General features: G+C 45.2%; 2 protein-coding genes across 7 annotated transcripts in view; both read right to left on the bottom strand.

Annotated features, from left to right (window-relative positions):
• Positions 1 to 6: 6 nt before the first annotated feature.
• SH3D21 (SH3 domain containing 21) lies at positions 7 to 1,541 on the bottom strand. 2 transcript variants are annotated; one of them, XM_027864338.1, is made up of 5 exons: positions 1,450 to 1,541; positions 1,010 to 1,167; positions 862 to 922; positions 339 to 451; positions 7 to 237 (listed from the first exon to the last, which is right to left on the bottom strand). In XM_027864338.1, the coding sequence occupies exons 1-5, from the start codon at positions 1,451 to 1,453 to the stop codon at positions 133 to 135; spliced, it is 441 nt and encodes a 146-aa protein (XP_027720139.1). In that variant the 5' UTR covers positions 1,454 to 1,541; the 3' UTR covers positions 7 to 132. The 2 variants fall into 2 exon arrangements, with proteins under 2 accessions (XP_027720139.1, XP_027720138.1); XM_027864337.1 differs by having other exon boundaries at positions 1,010 to 1,515.
• A 1,029-nt stretch (positions 1,542 to 2,570) lies between these two features.
• Positions 2,571 to 13,201, bottom strand: part of THRAP3 (thyroid hormone receptor associated protein 3) — an 86,240-nt gene continuing 75,609 nt past the window's right edge. For 4 of the 5 annotated variants that reach the window (XM_027864390.1, XM_027864388.1, XM_027864389.1 and 1 more), the window contains 4 exons: positions 11,468 to 11,655; positions 7,338 to 7,533; positions 6,406 to 6,546; positions 2,571 to 4,094 (listed from right to left, as the gene is read on the bottom strand). In XM_027864390.1, coding sequence (XP_027720191.1) covers positions 3,873 to 4,094; positions 6,406 to 6,546; positions 7,338 to 7,533; positions 11,468 to 11,655 — 747 coding nt within the window. In that variant the 3' untranslated portion in view covers positions 2,571 to 3,872. The remainder of the gene's footprint in view (positions 4,095 to 6,405; positions 6,547 to 7,337; positions 7,534 to 11,467; positions 11,656 to 13,201) is intronic. The other variant, XM_027864393.1, reaches the window with a different exon arrangement.

The raw sequence follows: 13,201 nt of genomic DNA on the forward strand, positions 1-13,201 counted from the left end.
GAAGGATTCAGGTAGGTCAGGGGTCTAGGAATTATGATTCAGGGGCTAAGGAGCAGGGAGGTCAGTGAGTTGAAATTAAGGATTCATGAATAGGGGTTCACCAGGGAATGAGTTGACCATCTCACATAGGGGTCAGGGACTCTCACCAGAAGGCCTATAGTCCAGCTCTTGCACAAAGTTAGAGGGAAAAGCCCCGAATTGCCCGTTCTTTTTCCCCAGCCACCAACCATCTTCAATCTGGAGAAATGGTCCAAATAGACAGAAGGGTATCAGCATTCCGTCATGCACACTAGTCTGAAACCCGTGTCCAGAAGCAAATTCAGTGGTTCTCTCCTCACCTCTCGAAGCACCTGGACCATCTCCCCAGCCTGGAGCATAAGCTCATCGGGCTGCTCTGGGCTGTAGCTAAAGCTCACTTTACACCATCGAGTTGGAGGTCCCCTGGGCTGACCTAGGAGGTGGGTGGCAGAGCTTTGGGTCAGGGGTATGGGACCTATACTGGAGGCCCTCTCCTATCCCCTGCCCTGGCCCCTGGGGCCCTTACAATAGTAGCGAGGACCCATGGCTAGGGGGAGGGCTCAGGGGGTCGGAGATTCCCCCGCCCCCCTGTCTCTGTCCCTCCCCCAGGCCCCTCCCATCCCGAGCCCCAAGCGAGTCCCCATTGGTTGGAAAGGCAAGACCCCATTGTGTGCGGGGGGGGGGGGGGGGGGCAGGGGGGGCCGGGGGGGGCTGGGGGGGGGGGGGGGGGGGGCCCAGGGTGACCCTGCCCCGCCCCCCACCCATCCTGGTACTAGGATAGGCTATGAACAGGGACTCTGTCTCCGCCCGTCCAAGTCCAGACCAGCCCCACCTGAGCCCCACCTCGGCGCGTAGAGCGGGGCCTCCGGGGGCCTCCGTCGTCCCGTAGACTCTCCGGGATCTCCTGGGGTGAAGGCAATGGCCAAGGGTCAGTGGAGGCGACTGGACATCACCCGGGCTGGCCCTTGGCCCCGCGCGGCCTTGATCTCACCTGGACGATGAGCTTGGGGAAGAGACCACGGCGCCCAGCCAGCTCCCCCAGGAGCCAGCCGTCCTCGGACCCCTGGCTCACTTCCCGAAGCAGGTCTCCGGCGACTAGGGTCAGCTCGTCCTCCCTCTGAGCCTGGTAGTCCTCCAGCACCAGCACCTCTGCGTGGGAGGAAGGAAAGGATGAGGGGACCAAAGCCCTCCGACCGAGACCTCCACCTGGGGAACGAGGAGCCCGAAAGAACGCGACCCCGAGGGGGCTTAAGCCGCACATCTACAGTTGAAGAGAGTCCCTTTCCCAGATGGGAAAGCTGAGGTCCGAGAGAAAACTAGTTCTCAGCGAGACGGATTTCATGCCTTCCTCCGGCCCCCGCCCGTCCGTTTCGGGGAGTCGGGATTCCCGAAGTGCACCCCCAACCGAACCCTTGTCCCTCCCGCACGTACCCATGGCGTCCGGAGGTTCCAGGGGCTGGGCTGGCTAGACTCCGTGGGCCTGGGTTAAAGGGCTGGGCGGAGTAGGGCGGGCCTGCTACAGGTGAGCGGGGAGGGGAGGGGAGGGGTCGGGGGTGGGAACGGGCCGCGGAGACTAGAAAGGCTGGACCTCGTGTCTCTGGGGCTGGCAGCTTGGGGAAGAAAGGGGGAGGACCCTGCTCAGCAACTTCTGCCCCCCCCCAACTCCCACCTCTAAGGTATAGCGAAAGCCCCTCCCCTCCAGCCGATTTGTGGGGTGCGGCAGTCCCCCACCTACGCCAGCCGGCGCAGCCTAAAGGCGTGGGAATATAGTGGGCGGAGACAGAGGCTGACACCTCTTTTTCTCTTCCCGGACTGCTAGGTCAGTTGTGTCTCCCCAGCTTCGGTCCTTGGCACAACTCGACAGACCTGGGTCGGGATTCTCTGGTCTGTCTTTATCAGCTAACCGAACAGGTGACCGGAAGAAAGCCTACCAAATAAGGTGAAGAATTTGCGGGCAGAAACTGACTTTAATTGTGGACAGGACGGTGTTTGAGGACTTGCAGGGTATAGTCGGTCTTAGTCTTCAAGTCTGTTTTAAAGAATTCCTTCAGAGTGGAAGGCCTCCAAGGATTGGCTCCAACTGCCGGTTCTCCTTTGGGCTTAGCCTTTGACCTAACTACCGCATCCACTCCCATCAGCGAGTCAGTTCAAAGGTGTGTGGTATTGGTTTCCATCAGTGGTGTAGTTTGGGGAGTGGAGAAGGGGTGTCTCTCTTTGAAGTGACGTCATTCCAGCTAAGAACGTGCTAATATGTTGACGGTGGTAGTGGGGAGCCCTCCAGGCAGGAGAGCCAAGAGCACAGTAAGGGAAGGGGATTGCAGATTAAGAAAATGCTGCCTGCTAACTCTGGTTCCTCCCAAGGAAGGAGAGAGAAAACAGGTCCCTGGAGAGGCTGAAGGCGCAGAGTAGTCTTTACATGGTGCTCCTTTCCAGGCAGATTCCCAAGAAGGCAGAGGACAAGCACACCTGGAATCTTCGTGGAGAGGCCACCCCACCCCTCCAACCCCCCACCCCCTCCCTCCCTCCAAGAAGAACCAAGGCTCACTTAGATCTAGTGCTTATTTTCTTTATTTGCTGGAGGAGTTGAAACAAACTTAAAATTTTTTTTTCCTAAACATGAATCATTCAAGTAAAACCAACTGAACTATAGAAATTTAGCAAAGTGAGGGAACAAAAGTAGCACAACCATCTGAAGGTGGAGAGGGCAAAGGTACAGAAGGGGAGGGGAGCAGTCTTCTCTTTCCTTTTTTTTTTTTTTTACAACATATATATGAACTCCTTATGATTCACCTGCTTGTAGCAAGCATAGGGACTCATTCCAGATAATTGTTTTCTCCAAACATCTTTTGAGAAAATTTAAATTTAAAACATAAGGTGTAATAAAAAAAAATAACCACAAAAAACCCCCACAAACCACACCCCAACTGCCTTCCTTCATTAATCACAGGAGTTTTCATTTTATAAAAAGATTAATAAAAAATATTGAAAAAATTATTCTCATTTTATAATTTTTTAAGCTAGAATTCAGAAGTTTCTTAGAAAACACACCAAAAACTGCCCTCCAGTTAACATCCCAGTTGCTGAGAGGATAAGCACAACTTGGAAACATCTTGGGGTCTAGTCCCACAAGGGATAGAAGCCCCCTGGAAATGAGAAAGGTTAGAGGGTATGAATGTATGTGGGGCCAACATCCTGTCACAGAGAGCTCGGCAGGGAAGGCTTATGCAAACAAGGTATTTTGAAAGGACCTAAACTTACTACATACAAAAGCTGCTCTAAAAATTAGATTTTTCAATGCTGCTTGGTCCCAAATCGAAGTTGACATGCCAATGTTTTGTTCTTGCGAATCATTTTCCTAAATTAAACCTGGAGAGCTAGTGTTACTAAATATGCATAAAGTAGAGATCTAAAAAACTGGGGGGGAGGTGGAGGAAGAGGAGACCAAAAAAAGCTAATTAGTCCTCATCTCTCAGCTTATATTGGAAAAAGAAAAATAAAATTAAATAAAAAAAATAAAAAATAAGACTTGGTTCAAAATGGGACACAGAATGAAATCCAAACAAGTTTTCATAACCTATGTCCCACCCCACTCCCATACAAACAAGCAAGAAACAACCAAAAGCCCTACTTCTGGTTAAGGGTGGAGAGCTGGGCCCTCCCTCAGCCAGCCTGCACAGACAGCTCTGAGTGGACAGGCCAGGGGTGGCGATGGGGTGGGGATGGGGGTGGGGGACTGGGGGGAGGGGGGGTACTGCAGAGGATCCTCTCTTCAGCTCTTCAGTCTTTCTGGGACATCTCCCCAGCCAGTGCTAGATGCCTCTCTCCTTTGGGGGTGGCTGCCCTCCAGGGGCTCTTTACTCAGCTGCTGCCTGTAAATTGTCCTTCTCCTCTCGGTTTTCTGCCCCGCTCTCATCATCTTCAATCTCGCCTTCTTCTCCGCTAAACTTGTCATGGGCCCACTTGGGGCTGGTGCTGGATTTCCGGAACATGAACCTGCCCCTGCCCCGAGGAAAGGTGCCCCGGCCCCGGCCTCGGCTCACCCACTTCTCACTGCCTTCACCCTCTCGGTCATCATGCTGAGGAGACAGCACAGTTCAGTTAGTTAAGAAACTGCCAGGACCCAAGCTGCTGCCCATCTACCCACCAATGGCTGAGCCCAGCTTAAAAACAAACAACACAGCACCCTGCTCCCTGCCCCCTCTGCACCAAAGCTACCAGGGAAGAGTGTGACACATTTCACTTAGTGATATGACAGGTGAACAGAAGGAAACTATTTCTACTCTCCTTTCTTCCTCTCCCATCTCAACAGTCATGCTGCCCAGAGTCCTTCTTAGGCCCCTTCCCTAACTCAGGGACCGACTACTTCTACTCTTAAGAGGCCCAAGTTTTAAAAATTGCCTCTTCTTTCCCAACCTCTCTCAACCCCAAACTTCTAGGATTACAGTGAAGTTTTAGGGAGAGAGCAACTGGTTCAACTAAACCAAAGCAAAGGCCCTGGGGCTAGTAGCTAGGTTGAGATTTGGAGAGGGAGGCAGATAGTCTTTGGGGGACAGAAGGAAGCTCTATCAATACTGGTGCTAAACAAGACCAAAGGCTCATCTATGCACAACTAGTCTATAGCTACCCAAGCATAAGAAAATCACTGTCCTCATGACAGACCTAGGAGGTAGGGAGTGCTAGAATGAACACTCGTATTTTATAAAGGAAAAAACTTGGGCTGCCCCAGGTCACACCCCACAAATGCTGGAGTTAAGATTCCAGGGTATGTCTACTGACTCCTACACGACTGCAGCCAGAGTAGCCCTTCCCTGCTTCCTCCATCCCTTGGAGCTCCACCAAAGCCTAGAAATGTTCATTATAACTTGGGGTCCTTGTGTGCAACTTTGGGAAGAAGGAGGAATGAAAACAAGCTTGTTACACTTCCCAAAGTGTAACTTTTAAGTAAACTTAAGGTAAACTTTTAAGAGAAGTGAATGGTTGCCAGCACCACAACCCCAAACCAAACGGCATTTATTTGCCAACACAGAATGCTCTCTAAGGGTGGGATTGTAGACCATGTAGGGTAATTTGGACTCCATAAATGTGAGATCTACTCTAGCTTACTCTACTTGGGCTGTCCTGACAGTAGGGGAGAGGGAATGGAGCCACAACAAGCCAAATCTGCTGGGACTTGTCCAGGCTTCCCGCAATCTAACATCTTCAGAAGGGCTGAAGAGGCTGAAGAACACCCTCCTGGGCCTGTATTTCGCCCTCCTCTCTATCCCCATAGCTGGCCCTAAGATATGTCTGGCTTTAAGAGTATGCAAGTAATATTAGCTATTTACATGTACTGCTTGCCACTGATGTCTAAGAATCAAATGAGATAATGATTGTAAGACACTTAGCACAGTGCCTGGCACATAGTAAGCACTATATAAATGTGAGCTATTATCGTTACACAGCACAAAAACAATTATGTGTAAGTTGTTAAACACAAGCTAAATTAACTTTGTTGTATTTGATTTCAACTTTGTTGATAGTGGTTTGGCCTTTATAACGTGGTTGTCAGCTCCCATCTTAAAAATAACAACAGAACTCTGCCTTAGTGAGAGTTAACGCTCAAGAGGGAGGAAATGCAAGAAGCTCTCTCACTGGCCACCTGCTGACAAGGAAGGCAGAACAGCTTTCACCTCAAAGGCAGGAATGGCCTGACGTCAGCTAGGCAGATCCATCAGACGGGGGCCCCTAATATGTGCAGAGGGGTCCTGTCCCCTATAAGGAGCTATTAGGGATCTGCTCTGGGGCTTTCGCTGACTAGATCTGAAGCTCCCAGGACTTCTTCCTACTAAATATGCACATCACCCTCAACTGGAACAGAATGCTAAGCTGTCATTCCTTTTCTTGTTTTTCAGACTAGTGTACCTTAGTTTATTTAATCTTGCTTTGAAGGAAAAAACATTACTTTCCTCTACATCTCAATTTTGGGGAAATTAATCCTTTGGTAATTCCTTTTAAGAATCACTCCTTAATCTGTTTTATAAACCAAGTTTGCTTAAAGAGGGGAACCAGGTAAGCGTGTACTTGGTTCAGATCCCCTTACGGTTAATCCAATTCATTACAGGGTCATAAATTTTAAACTAGAAGGGGCCCTAGAGGTGGGACACCTTGTTTATAATATTTCAGGATGCTTTCATTTGTCAGAGACCCCTGGCTCCCAAATACAGAGGGAGGGTATAAATCACCAGGCAGCTGAATTTCATTGGCTGACTGACTAGCTGTGTGTCACTTTTTGGTACAGAACCCAGCTGGTGGTGCCTCATCTGCTCAACATTTCTGACTGCTTAAGGAAACCCCTGGTATTGACCATGGTCTAGGTCAGATTCCTTCTCTCTATCCCCAGACACATACCAGATAATATTTTTTGCTTTTGGGTGTATATTCTGGGTCCCATTCCTCCTCTCGGGTCCTCTTCTGGAAATCATTGTTGCCACTGCTGTTATTGCCAGCATAGTTGCCTCTGCCCCAGCCTCTTCCTCTAGCTCGAAACTGCTGCAGCAACAAACAGGGAAGAACAGGTAGTCATATTTAAGATGTGGACAGCGGCCCCTTCTTGAAGACCGTGTTAGGAGACCTCAAGCTCTGACAGAGAACAAAACCGACACATGTCCTCTGAGCTCCTGTCGATAAACTGCGTTCTATGCAATCATGTGGCTGGATACTCAGGAACCTTAGACAGCTAATTCAGCTGGAGTACGAGTGTGACTAAAAGCATTCTTCTGGGTGACCAATGGGAGAAAACGAGAAGGTCAGAAACCATCAGCTACAAAAGAATCTTTCAATCTGAATAAGTAATTATGTTTGAAAAAGCAACTCTAAAATAGAGAGTTGAGGGGAGAAGTGATTGGGCCAGAAGGAACCATCTGGAGGATGATGAGGAGTCTAGTCTGTCTCTAGGCTTCTTAAGAACCTGCCGGTTCCTGAACGCAGATATACACAGCTGACGTAAGATGAGAGTATTAGAGCTGGAAGGGATCATGACCTCTACCTGATGTAGGAATCCTTCCTGACCCCCTACAATATCCCAACAAAGAATGAAAAGAGCAAACCTAGAATTATTAGTGCAAGATGAAGAAGGGAAAAAGATATAAAGAAAGTCTGCCCTTACTCATGGGACCAGAAGAGTCGAACATGAGGACAGATACTGAGGGGTCATGCTGAGCCTCCTAGAAAGACTCTCCTGGGACAGATGGACTTTTAAAAAAAGGAGAGAAGCACCGTTGGAAGCCTGTCTGCAGGCTGCATGGTGGGGAGGGAAGAGGTCAGCGCATGGGGCGACTCACAAAGGTCCCTCGAGCTCTGCCTCCTCTCTCACTTGGACCCACAAAATCTTTGGTCCCCAGCCGAGATTTGTCGAAGCCTGTGGCACTCTCTTCCCGCTCCTCTGTCTCCTCAATGCACTCCTCTGCTTTGTAAGAATGTGATGACTGGGAGGATGATGACGACGACCGAGACCGATCCCGTGCTCGACGGTGCTTCCTGTGCCAAGAGAGAAGCCAGCGTGGCTCATGAGCTTGACCACGCACCAGCAGTGGGTGTTTCACAGATGAGGACTCACATGAGATATCTCAGGAACATGGCTGCTGAAATGGGTTTGAACACGTCTAAATTAGGGAAGAAAAAGACAAACCCAAATGCCTCCATCTAGGATGTGTTCTTCAAAATTCACTTGCCTTACAAAGCCAAGTAACAGGTGGTACCATTCAGTGAAATTGGATGTGAACCCAGAGAGCTGGAGAGGCTCTTCCATGAATTACTTCTTCTGAAGTGGCCATTTCCCCTGGAACCCAGGGAAGATCAGAAACTAGAGTTTTAACAATTTCCCTTTAAAGATGATATATTGTCTGTGACTGAAAGGGGTGGGGGTGGGGACAGGTAACTAGCAGTACATTTCCATGATCTAATATGTCTGTGTAACGTGCTGACCTCCAGGAGGTACAGAGGTTAGCCTCTTGAGGCAACACTGGATTACCTCACTTCTTCGCCCCCAACTGCCCTGGATGAGGCCAAGTCATAAAGCCTCAGAGTTCCAAGGCTCATTTTCAGGAGAATTTTAAGCTCCCACTCAAAAAAGAGGAGTTTCTTTCATCTGTTACCATGTACTGTGGTTCCCCTTCAAGAAATGTCTGCCTCAGAAGCATTACTCTGAATCTGGGAGCTGGTAATGTTTCTCATTCCTAGAAGTGTTTCCTTCGAGTATTTCTGACTGGTATGAATGTTTAGAGATTGTTCTCCCCACTCAATGGATCCCAAATTATAATCATAGACTGTCAGAGCCAAAAAGGTCCTTAAAGATCACTGATCTAATATCACTTGACCAAGGCCATAAATGTAGCTGGTGGTAAAACCAGGGTTAAACTTGAAGTTTCTGAGGGAGAAGAGTGTACAAAGTTAGGGCTAGTTAGTCAGACTGTCCCCAAGAAATGGTATGAGAAACTAAATTAGGTAGCCATACCTGTGGGATTAATATATTGCTATACACACTCTGAACTGCTGAGAGCCACTTCCTTCTCATACTCACCAAGAAAGTTAGAAAGCATCTCAGAAGACATCTAGTTTGAATTGTAACTGAGTAGGAATTCCCTCTACCTCATGCCAGACAAGTGGTCATCTAGGCTTTGCTTAGAGACCTCTAGTGAGAGAGAACCTACTATCTCTTAAGATATTCCACTCCACTTTTGGAATTACTAGAGAGTTTTTCCTTACATTAAGCTTTAATGTGTCAGTAACTTCCATTTATTTTAATTTTTAAAAAATTAACCATCCCTTTTAACAAAGTACAATTAAACAAAAGAAATCAATGTGCTGCCCAGGTCTAATAACATATTCCTCATTCTTCCCCATCCACTGTTCTCAGTTCTGACCTTTGGAGCCCTCAAGAGGAACAAATCTCTCCAAATGTTTGAAGACTATTTTAAGCTCTCTAAATCATCTCTCTACCAAGTAATAGCTCAAATTATTTCAGTCACTCCTTCCATGGCATGATCTTCATCACCCTTGTGGCATTCCAACTAATCAATGTCCATACAAAAAAAATATGGTGCTCAGAAATGAAAGCACCACTTCAGTTATTATATGACCCAGGTGGACTACAGTGATATAATCATATCCCCCTTTTAGAACACTGTGCCTCTCAATGAAGCCTAAGAGCACGTTGTCTTTTTTGGGGGGGGGGGGGGGGCTGCCATATCATAACACTGACTCATATTGAAGCTTGTAGTCCACTAAAACCTCCAGATCTTTTCCAGACAAGCTGCTCTCGATGCACACTTCCTCCCTACCTCCCTGGATTTTCTCATCCTCTCTCATTAGCAAACTTATAATTAAGTTCAAAGATTTAACTTCATAAGTATAAGACTGACTTTATATTTATCCTAATTACATAACATCTACTGAGATATTCATACCAACACGCTAACTGGTTGAGATATTTTTGGAAACTGACTCTATCATCCAACTTGTCACTTTACCTGCAAATCTGGTGTCATCTATGTCATCCAAATTATTAGTAAAATGCTAAAGCCAAGAAGAATGTAAATGTCTAGCACATGTTAGGCATTTAATTGAATAATTCAATGGAACCTTTCCCTAAAATATGTCCATGAATGTCCTTGATCTTAGACATGAGATCATTTTATAACATCTATTTGTTACTTAGTCAATTAGTAACAACTCCTTCCCTAAAAATTAGAGTTATCCTACAGTAGAAGAGAACACTTGAGGGGTGGATGGAGAATAGATTTCCCTCACTGCAGTTCTTTAAGCAAAGCTTTATGACCACTTGTTAGGCATGTGCTGAAGATGGGATTCTTGCTCAGGTTTGCACTAGGCCACGTGGCTTCTAAGATGCCTTTCAATTTTCAGTCTATGATCAATCAATTCTCTCTCTTGGAAGGAGTTCAAGCTAGATTTGCCTTATATAAAATTCTACCCTAGCACAAGGGACCTGAATAGACAATACATAAAACAGAGTGTACTGGACTGGGATGCAGAAGACCTAAATTCAAGCCCTAGCTGTCACCAAATAGCTGTGTGAACACAGGGCAGTCAGTATGGTTCAATGTCTCCGTTTACTTTTCTGTCAAACAGAGAAAATATCTGCTCTGCTTTTCTTTCTCAGCAGTCTGAAATGTGATAACTTATGTGAAAGTTCATTACATAGTACTAGACTAAGGTAAGGTGGGCAATTATATTAAGATGACTAAAAAGTATCCACATCTATTGATAGGCATCTCTACAGAACCAAGTACAAGGTGAGAGTATTTTCAGAAAAGTGAAAACAAACAAACCAAAAACAAAACTAAGGCAAAAAGTTCTTTCACTCAAGTCTTCTGATGCCTCTCTGGGGCAGTGACCCTGGGCTCTCTTAGACTGTGCACAAATACTGGAAGGTCACATTGAGCTACAAAGGCACAAAGAAGGCCTAAGTGCTTCTTATCCATGAACTCACCTAACAAAGTAAGGGAAAGTTTGTCACCAGAAAATTAGGCACCAGCTGATGACTCCCTCCCTCCTTTTTTTCTAACACAGCAACTCACAAAGACCTTCCATTAAAGGGCAGAGGGGCGTGAACAGCAATGGTAGACATAAAACCCACACCAAAGAAATCAAGGTCCTTGAAATATATTAGAAATTTTCCTAGAATTTAAATCCAATTAACTAGTTATGAAAGACAATATATTATTACATTGTCTATTTTTTTTTAAACCAAAAAAGGCCAGCATGATGACCCACGCTATTCACTGAGAACTGTTAAATGAATTCACTGCTAAAAAAAAAAATTCCCTCACAGGACTAAGATTCACCACCACCGAGAATACTGAAATGCATTGTTACAGGCTAAGCAGGCTATTCTCAAAGAAGAGTTCTAGAACATGTTGAAAAATGCTGAAATAAGCTACCACTGACAGACTAAGCATATCCACGAGGTGACTACTTTGAAGGTGGACTATACTTGTTTAGATTTGGATAAGTTATGATTTGTTTCTTTAAAAATTTACTTAATAGTCACAACTTGTCTAGAAGGAAGAAAAATTGAGTCCCTGAACCTGTCTGAGCTAAGCCTCTGCTGCAGAGAAAAATGGGGCAATCCCTAAACAAACATTTACAGGCATACACCTACCCAACAGTATTAGTTTTCTCTGAGGAAACCTGATATTAGGTGAAACTTCTTTGAGAAGCTTAATTTCATAAGAATAATATTCCAAATGGATGACTGACCAAACAATGTTACCACAGGGCTGGGTTTTAAAATATGGAAAAAGCAGTTGGAGTAACTTTTTGGAAGACTGTATCTGTATTAAGCTACTACTAGCAATGAAAATTATCAATTCCTAGACAGCCTGGAGAGTCTACACCTGACACCTTCCGTGGATCAAACAGGACATCCAGATAGACACAAATGCCTACATACTTCTGCTTTTTGGATCCTTTGTGAGTTTTCTCAGTTTTTTCAGTTGATCTCTCCCTTGAGTGGCTTGAATCTCGGGAATCCACTGATTCTCTTGACTTATCTCGTTTAAGATCACGTTCCTTATGTTTTTTACGACGTTCAATATCAAGGCGAAGATCAACTGGGTCATCTTTGTATTTTCCCTCAGCCTGCAGAGAAAGAAAGAAGTAGGAGTTAAGACTCTTGGACTATAAATATATCAACATATTAGCTACCCTAAAAAACCATGGTTTTCACTGTAGTAGAGGGGGAGGGAGTAGCAAGAATACTAGTAAACATATCCCAGCCACACAAGTGACTTAATGTCCCTTCCTAACAAGAAGCTTAGGACATTTATTTAACCTAGCAAAAACAAAAACAAAACATTACAGGGAACTAGCTAAATTTCCCACCACCATTTACAAACCACTCTAAGCATGGAGACTGACTTGAGAATCCCAGTTACAGGCTGAGAATTCTAGTGAGAAAAGTTTCTGTCGGCAAAGCTAAAGAGTGGAAGCCTTCTCTCTCCTTTTTTTGGGTGGGGTGGGGAGGTAAGCTAGGAACTGATCTGTGGGCATAGAGCCACCATGAATACAACCAAGAGCGTCTGGTGACACCTGATATATGCTGAACTCAAGATACATTCCTAATCAGATTTAAGGCATCCTGCTAGCATGAGAAATATCCCAAATCACTGCCTGGCCTGGAAAGCAGGAACAGAGAACCTGAGCAGGTTATCCTAACATTACATCTACAAATACTGAGGAAACTTCCTCATAAGGAAGCTGAATTATGCAAAACAAACGAAGTGGCAATAGTGGGTAGGAGCTTATATAAAAATGGGAAAATTACATGAAAATATCTACCTTTCTGGGTGCTTAACAGAGAAGTTACATTACAGAGATGTAGTACAATTATGTTGGTATTACATCTCAACAATGGCTTTAAAAAGAAATCATCTGTTATAGCTGATGCTTTTTTCATTCAAAACTAAGAGAGAGGGGGAGAGGGGAACTACAATGTGACAGGATATTACAATCATCTCACAGACATAATCCCTCAAAGTGTGCATGGGGAGAGGGGGAGAGCCACAGGAGGTGAGCACACAAAAGGTAAGTTTAGTAATTTTTTAGCTTTTAAAATTTTACACAATTAAAATTTAAGCAACAAACTTAGAACTTTAGCCATAAGAATAAGAGTTGGGAGTCATGATCTCTTCCTGATGCAGGCACAGGGATTTTTACAGGGTGCTAGTACTTTTAGTAGGGGTTTTATTTTAGTTGTTGGCTGTTGTACACTTCCCCAGGAAAAAGATTTTATTATTTCCACTCAGACACCAAACTGCTCTCAGCAGCACGAATAAGGTCATTAACAAAAGCAGCCACTGCTCCCTTAGGTAGAGTGAGTGGTGATTTAGCATTTTTTCCCCCTGAAAACATGGAGGACAAGATTTCGTCCACTGTTTGAAAAACTTCTTGATTCATATAGAGCCAAGCTGGTATTCAGAGAGGGAGAGAAAAAGCAAGTTTATCATATTTATCTAATATAACAAGTTTTTGTTTTGGTTTTTTTTTTTTTTGAAACCTTGAAAATAAGTACATAAAAATTAAGGTTTCAGTAGGATGGGAAACATTTTTCATTTTAACCAAATACATACATGATGAAAGACATATGATCTGCATTAGGCTTTAAAAAACAATAACTCAACCCAAA

This window comes from Vombatus ursinus, unplaced genomic scaffold (assembly GCF_900497805.2).
Source record: "Vombatus ursinus unplaced genomic scaffold, bare-nosed wombat genome assembly UNPS02014775.1, whole genome shotgun sequence".
Lineage (NCBI taxonomy): Eukaryota > Metazoa > Chordata > Mammalia > Diprotodontia > Vombatidae > Vombatus > Vombatus ursinus.